General features: G+C 49.1%; 1 protein-coding gene across 1 annotated transcript in view; it reads left to right on the top strand.

Annotated features, from left to right (window-relative positions):
• ATP11A (ATPase, class VI, type 11A) overlaps positions 1 to 6,483 on the top strand; it is an 88,242-nt gene extending 81,759 nt beyond the window's left edge. The window contains exon 29 of the mRNA XM_006770679.2: positions 4,195 to 6,483. Coding sequence (XP_006770742.1) covers positions 4,195 to 4,437 — 243 coding nt within the window. The 3' untranslated portion in view covers positions 4,438 to 6,483. The remainder of the gene's footprint in view (positions 1 to 4,194) is intronic.
• Positions 6,484 to 8,146: the final 1,663 nt, after the last annotated feature.

Below are 8,146 nucleotides of genomic sequence, written 5' to 3'. Positions count from 1 at the left end.
TGTCCCCGGACACGGTGGGGGCTGGGGGGGGGGCAGGACTGTTAGGAACGTGGCCCACATTGTCCGGTTGCTTAGCACGCTGCATTGGTGTATGTGGGACATTGTTGGCATTTAATCAGACTCACTGTTGTTCTTGTTTCTCTCTCCCTTTCCTCATTCCCTTCTGTCTTCTGACCTCTGTGGCTAAATAACACTGCTACCTTATCTAATGATGTGTGCGGCCCCTCCTGAACCTCCTGGGACTGCCAGACTAAGAACCAGTGCCTTTCTGTCGAGCAGTCCACCATCTTTATGCTTTCTCAGACTTCCAGCAGCCTGAGTTTCTGACGGAACAAGGTGATGCTTTCTGTCTTTTTGCATGTTTGAGTTTACAGTCACAGGACAACAGAGGGCTGACTTGTAATAGCAAGAGCTGTCGAACACACTGGTATTCCCGGCTCCTATGTCTGTGATAACCACCACCACACCAGGAAATACAGGACTGACTCGTACCTGGATACGGGAAGGTCATGTGGACTGTGATTTCTATCCATACCACTAACCAGTGTTTCTCTCTCAGCGTCCATTGGAAGTATTATCCCACCTGCAGGGGCGGCTGCGTCTTCACTCAGGCCCAGCCGAGCGCGTCGGGCTGTGCTGCCTTAAATTCGTGCTTCCTACACATGCAGGTGTGGGTGTGGCAGTTTCTAAGTCACACAAGCCCCAATGTGAGCAAGGTTTCCTCAGTGCTGTCCTTCTCTCTGCAGCCCAAAGAGGATGGGTAGCAAGACCTCCTCGCTCACATTCACCTCTTAAATCCACTCTGCACACAGGGAAACTGAGGCCTCCCCAGGGCAGCGTGCTTGAGCCAGCCATCTGGGCTGTGGACAGAGCCAGGAGAAATGTGTTTTGAGTCAAAAGTTCTGCCAAATTCATTTTTTTAAATTTTGTTTTAATCTGATTGTTTCTAGAAAAAGCTTTCTGCTTTGCTTTCAATGGTTGTAGTAGCCTGTTTCTCAGCCATGGAGAGCCAGTCACACAGCATTTCTCTGTGGCGGTCGCCTTGGATCAGAGCCTTGTATCAGAGACAAGATTTGAGGGACAACGCATTAACTCATGTCTGTTTTCCAGCTGTATGCCCATGGACCCAAATACCACATTCATGTGTTCCCTCAAAGTAGTGCTACTTTGAACACACATTTGGTATTTATGGTTTACTAATGCAGTTTAGGAAAATGTTTAAATAGGAAAATACCTAAAGCAAGGGAAGGCTCTTTTTTTCTTTAAATAACAGCTCCTCCTCTATACATTTTAAACACTATTTTTTAACTAAGAAGATGGCACTTTTTTTTTTTTTTAGTTCAAGTGGTTATTGGCAATCAAAGTTTCCTAATCTGGTGCCATCAGAATTAGAATTAATTACCTAGCCTCATGTTTCTGTCTACATACCTGAAAGGGCTCAGGATGGAATTATTGGGACACTTTAATCAGTCCCAGGGCCACTGATGAAATGGATCCAGTCATGCCAGCTCTGGGCTGAAAGTGAGCGCTCTAACTGCAGTTTAGTGAGAGCTGATTCGCTTCTGTACCTGTGCAGAAGCCAGGCTCTGGCTGCTTGGAGCAGGTTGTCACTGAGTGCTCTGTGGTGGCTAGCCACACGGGGTGTGACCACAGGTGTCCCCACACCCACACCCACACCTGCGCACAGCGTTCCTGCAGCCAGCGCGCTCCTGGCACGCACAAGCTGAGGCTGGTGTCGCTGTAAAACCACCCAGATGGTTGCAAAACTTTGGAGGAATAAACATTTGGCTAGTTCTCATATGGAACATATAGTACTTCAAATGGATGGATTTATTTTTCTTTTAACCTGTTCTATTAAAAAGTAAAACATCGCAGGCACCAGGTTTCATATATATATATATGTGTGTGTCTATACATATATATATATTTATCTCTAGCTACCTGTATTTTTATATATAATTAAATTATATATAATTCAAAGGGCAACAACTCTACCTCCTGTTTAGCTCATTCTTCTCCTTCCCAGAAGACATTCTGCAATTCAGACCTGTGGTTCTTCACTTTTTAAAATCTTCTTCCTATTACTGAGGAACTAATATGATCGGACTGGAAAGTCTTAGTGTTCGTATTCCCAGCCCCGCTGACCCGCAGCCTGAGTTTTCAGGATCCTAGCCGTGGGCAGGACTCTTCTATTGACTAGAGACAGGGCTGAGGATCAGAAGGAAAAGGAGAGATGGGAGGACAGAAGGATGGGGCAGACAGGAAGACAGGCAGAAGGACAAGGATGACAGGCACACAGATCCCCCCCTCAGGGAACCTTGGTGCTCTTTTTCTTGGGGGGGGAAGCTGTCTAGTAAATGGCACTTGAGAAGCCTTCAGCTGAGTGTGGCAGGATTTTTGGTTCTGGAAGCATTTCCTGTGCTCGCGACAGAGGCTGGCCTTTGCTGGGTTGGGAGCAGGCCCGGCAGGTGGCCCTTCAGCTGAGACCCTGCTGTCCCGCGTGGCCCATCCTCTCTGCATCCGCTCCCTCCCGTTAGGAAGACCTCCTCTTTCCCCCAGCAGAGCCCCTGGGAATGCCCACACTGCCGGCCCCGTGCCCATCTGCCCCGGGTTTTACACAGACTTCCAGGTGAAGCCAACATACCCCATGCACACAGAGGGGCCTAGTGAGCGGCCCTCGTGGGCACTGGCCCCACCCCAGCTGCACGGCCGGATTCTGCCCTCAGCGGCTCAGAGAGCTCCCTTGGTTCCCCGTGTGGCAGCCATCTCAGTGTCTTTCCTCGCCTTGCAGAAGAGCTCGAAACCCAAAACAGCGGTCGATGCCGCGCTGAGCCCGGACAGGCCACTGCTGACGGACGTCTTGCCGGGGCCGAGGCGTGATTAGCCCACGGATAGGTAACGGCGTCCACCATGCTGCCTGGCAGGCCCCCTGGGTGTGCTGTGCTCTTTCAAACTGTCTGTTTTTCCTCCAAAGTTTTGCTGTGCTGTGCCGTTTTGATAACAAAGATTCATTTAAAACAAACAAAAAAAGGAAATCATTTTTACACACACACGTGTATTTCTGTCCCAGGTAAGTGACCTGCCTGAGAGTGGCTGGACTGCATATGGTTGAGTGTCGTGTACACACGTGGATGTGCACACATCCCCGACGTGCACATCCACACGCCGTGGTGAACGTGGTTCCACGTGCCGTTGCGTGAGGTCCCTGCGTGGTGTGCTCGGTGCTCGGTGTGCCAGAACAATCTCATTCCTCTTCCCTGGTGGTGGAAACGGCTTCCCTTCACAGGTCAATCAGGAAAGGCCCTCTCTGGAAATAAAAAAGGAGTGCTGGACGGTAGCCCAGGCAGGTCTGGCACGGATGCACTGTTGTCTGTCAGCTGAAGCTGGTGTTGTGTCTGGGCCCAAAATACAAGGAGAGGAAACGCAGCCGTGTTCACACTGAGCTAGGTTCTTCAGATTTGACAACCCCCTCCTCTACCCCAAAGCAGGCACACTGGGAATGCTCATTCCTTTAAAACAGATTTCTTCTCGCCCGGCCGGCACTCAGTGATTGAACATCGACCTGTGAACCAGGAGGTCAGAGGTCGATTCCCCGTCAGGGTACATGCCTGGGTTGCGGGCTCAATCCCCACTGTGGGGCATGCAGGAGGCAGCCAATCAATGATTCTCTTTCATCATTGATGTGTCTCTCTCTCCCTCTCCCTTCCTCTCTGAAATCAATAAAAATATATTTTTTTAAAATAGATTTCTTCTTGCTAGCTGCCCCTCACTCCCTGCCTGCTCAATGTAAAGGTGTCTAGGATGAGTCGCAGGTCTCCCTGGGCTGTTAAGAAACAGCACAGCCCCATTTGTGTGACTAGAGATAAGCGTAGGCGGGAGCCAGCGAGCCGGCCAGTCAGGATGACGTGGGCCCCATCTCCGAGGGGTGGCGTGGCACTCTGACATTAAAGGACTCAGACCTGGTCCCTGGGGCCTTTATCAACATTGTCTTTACCCAGCGATGGGACAGCAGGGGAGTTCGTAGCCAGACCGAGGGTCACCGCTGCCTCTGTCGCGGTTCACCTGGATGGACGCCGGCTGACCGGTGTCCTGCAGCAGGAGCCCCCGACCAGGACGATGCAGTGACTGCATGGGATCATCGTGGGTGGGATTCTTGCGGAGGGGCCTGACTCTGTCTTCTCTGTTTCCCGACAGGACATGCCCACCCAGAGTCAGGACCTCTTTGAAGTCAGCCGTTTCGTCTCTCTGCACAGCCCCCACACCTCGGCCATCTGCCCCACACAGGTGACGCTAACGTGCCCAGAGAGCAAGGAGTGCTCGGTCCTCCCTCCCAGGGTCTGTGTCTCAGACACCTGTCACCATCCCAGCGGGAAACCCTGCTGCCATGCCCCCTGCAGGGAGGCAGGTGGCGAACAGATCACCAGTTCAAGCCTTTAAGAACCGCACGCGGGTGTGCGCCGCGCACGCCGGTGCTGTTCCTCTGCCCCCAGAGGAGGAAGAAGGGGCACAGGACCCGTCTGGAGTGTGGAGGCTGGCGGTCTGCGTTGTCATTTCCCACAGGCCTGGTGGCCTCGGGCATTTCGTTGGGCTGCTAAAAAGAAGGCGTGCACAGGGCCTGCTACATCCGTCCCAGGTCAGGTCTCTGTCTGCGCCCTCCGTCATCTCCGCCACACGCATCCCCAAGGAGGACGCCTGCTCGGAGATGGGCTCCAGCTCTGAGCGGGAGGCAGTCACCCCCACACCGTCCTGGAAGCACAGACGTGACTCTCCCTGCGGAACCGATGGTCTGGCCGCCGCTTCCTTCTCCAGAGCCCGCTGATACTCCGCTTGCGGCACAGACACCGGAGTAATCGTGCATCCATCCCCCATCGAGTCGCCTGCTGTGCTGTTGCTTTTGTTCAGAACCCTCCACATACTGAAGCTGATTCTTAGGGTTGCGTCTGATTCAAAGTTTGTTTCTCTGACGGAGATGTGACCCCTGTGTTCTGGACTCTGTGTGTGTTCCCATGTCTCTCCCTTTCCCGTTCCCTTGGAGAGAAGAGTACTCGCGTAGGAGGAACGGGCGGTACTGTCCATCGAAGCTTTCCCAGTACCAGTTTTGAGATATTTATCTTTGCCTCCCAGGGTGAGGCGTGTCAGTTTACTCTCTATTTCGTGGGGGCTAGGGGAAGGGTGGTGGTCTCTTTCAGCGCCCTCACAGAGAGGTGGCCTCAAGGGGCAGTGTTCATCTTCCAAAATCTATACAGGCCCGCGCGGGTCTGCCCCCGAGATGGCCTGTGGGTTCTAAAAAGCAATATCGCCACTCTAGGCGGCCACCGCCCTGGTAGCTCTGACCAAAGCTCTCGCTGAGCTTTCTGTTCGGCCTCTGCCTGTGCGTGCTGTCCAGTGGGTAGACCATCAGGAGGCTGCTGAGTTCAAGTTCTGTCACTTTCCTGCACTGGCGTTTCTATTTCTAGGAATAACCTAGTTGACATTATAGCCTTAATGGTCCATAAGGAAGACATTTCAGTGTGAGATTCAAACTTGAAACGTTAAAACTGATGCCTTTTTAGAAAAGTGTCACCCGGAAAGTAACCTAAAAGCAGCATCCTGGCCCGCTGGCCGATCTCACGCTGTGGAGTTGGGGGACGTTGGTCAGTGAACCCCAAGTCTGCTTCCGAGATGCTGGATGTTACATAGTTTTGGAAGTTCAAATTTTACAATTTGATCGTATAATGTTTCACCTAAAGTATTTATTTGATGTAGGGGATAAAGTCACAGTGTGAACAGTGAACAGTGAACACAGAGTAGGTGGGACGAATTGAGGGGAAGTGTGAACACCATACCAAAGACTAGGTAACGAAAGTCTGGTGCCCTGTCCGTCCTGAGGGTCGTCCTCACCACACCCACCCGTCCCATCCTGTCTTCCTGACACTCCCCATGTTCTGTGTGTGGTGGCAGCCCTTGGCCGTTCTGATCCAAACTAGACCCTGCAAACAATGGTGTGCACATTTTTACAACCGTTTTTAAGAACCTAATATGGGTATAAATGTAATACCTGTAGGGGGGACAGATTCTGTGTATGTTTAGTTAACAAATTCTTTGTAATGTATTTTTTTAGGAATCTTAAAATTGCCTTTGCACTGAAGTATTTTCATAGCTGTTTATATCTCTTATTCGTTTATTTGTCAACATACCATATCTAATTTTTAAAGTATGTTTTTAAAGCTTTTTATTTTTTAAGTTGATGAAATTTTGGCCACTTTAAATTCTGGTGAGAGTTTTGGCTGAATGTCTCGATATCTGATGAATGTGAATTTTCAGGTTTGATTTTATTCTCTACACCTGTTCGTTTTTGGTGTTTCTGGTGGCGGTGATTCGTTGGAAGGCATATTCAGAGTGTAATATTTTGCTATGCTTGTTCTTCACAGTTCATTGCAATTTCATCTGCTTTTTGTTTTGTTTTTAATTTCCATCTTTCCGCCTTAAAACAGAAGCTTCTTACTTGATGGTTCGGTATCTTCTTTCCACCTGTATTGAGACGGTTACCATTTACCTCAGATCATTGAAGTCGCATGTGAAAGTCACTAAGCCTGTACATGCTCCATAATGTTTCCTAAAAACGTGTGAGAAATGAAGGAACTCTGCCTGCGAGGGGCAGGAGACAGAAACAAAGGGAGGAAGAGAAGAGCCCCACTGAAATGACATTTCAGATACGTCTCTGATATTCAGATATTAATTAATGTTATTTCTTTTCACCTCACAGGAGTTAGCATTTACTTGCCTTTAACTTTAAAGCAAGTAACTTTAAGCATTTTCCTTAGTGTTGAAACTCTTATTCATGACTGCCTATGTTAGTAGATCATTAACTCATAGTTTCCCATGTTGGTCAGAATTTCTGGTTCCTAACCCGCATTCCAGCCCAACAGCCAGTCATCTATAAGCACGAGTGGTCCCGACCCGACCATGTCACATTCTCTCACTCTCAGCGTCACCTCCACTCACAGCCACACATGTGCACATGTGCCAGTTCTCATGCACACACACAACACACATACACGTTCCCCAGGCCCCACGCGTCCCTGCCTCCTTCCTCAGGGGATCACGTGAGGAGCCCCCAGAAGACAAGGCTTCTTGTGGGGGGGGTGGGTAGAGAGACTTTGCAGGGCAGCCCCTGGGTTTGAGCGGAGCTGCTGGGTAGCCCAAGCTCCTTTTCAGGAAGTCCAACCTCTCCCCTCCCAAAGGACAACTCCCCCCACCCCCCAAAGCTTCGCCCTGAGGACATGTGGCAGAAAGTGGCATCTGGACCCTCCCAGCTGCAGCGTCTTCACAGGAGTTCAGGATGGCGGGCTGGTCCTCTGCCACGGGGCAGCTAGGAAAAAAGCATCCTTCCCTTGGCATTCCTATTAGAACCCAAATCAGCCCACTCCTGTGCATTTGACTCAACAGGGTGAACACAGACCAGGTGACACCTGGTGGTGGCGGCCTGGACTAGGGAAGGAGGCTGAAAGCAACCTGCTTCTGCAGTAACAGGTTTATAGAACTGCAGATTGGCCTGGTGAGATCTTGCAACTTTAACTACAAAAATGTCTCACCCCTGCTGTGCTCACGATTCTTAAATTGCTGGGCATCATCACCAAATGTTCAGTGCAACCTACAGGGAGTTCTCTGGCCTTTTTCTTTAAACCACTAAGTTCCCCTCTTTTGCACTGACTAGTAATAACCTAAAGCAACCACTTCTACTTTACCTTTAAGTTAATATTATTTATTTGATAACTCAGTATAACACCGTGGTATGCAGTTTCTTGTGTTCTACGTTTCTTTTAGAAGTTTCCCATTTGTAACTTTAAAAACAGGAAAAATTTCTGTTGGTTAATTCATTTTTTTTAAAGTAGAGGGTAGGTAAATGAGAATGAGAATCATTCTGATATTGTCTATCAACAAAGTTTTAATGAAGACATGTTGGAAGTATTATAAAGTGTGATTCTACTTTTGCAGAAAAAAATATATAAAGATCAGTTTATATAGCTTTATTTTTTACCTTATCAAAATACACAGAATTTTAATATGCATATATTGTCTGTGATTTAAAATTATAATGTGTGTCTGCATCGCCATTTAAAATGTCCATTGATTATGTAATGCAATAAAAGAGAATCTTCAAAAA

Source organism: Myotis davidii, unplaced genomic scaffold (genome assembly GCF_000327345.1).
Source record: "Myotis davidii unplaced genomic scaffold, ASM32734v1 scaffold242, whole genome shotgun sequence".
Lineage (NCBI taxonomy): Eukaryota > Metazoa > Chordata > Mammalia > Chiroptera > Vespertilionidae > Myotis > Myotis davidii.
This window is presented reverse-complemented; position numbering and strand designations above follow the sequence as displayed.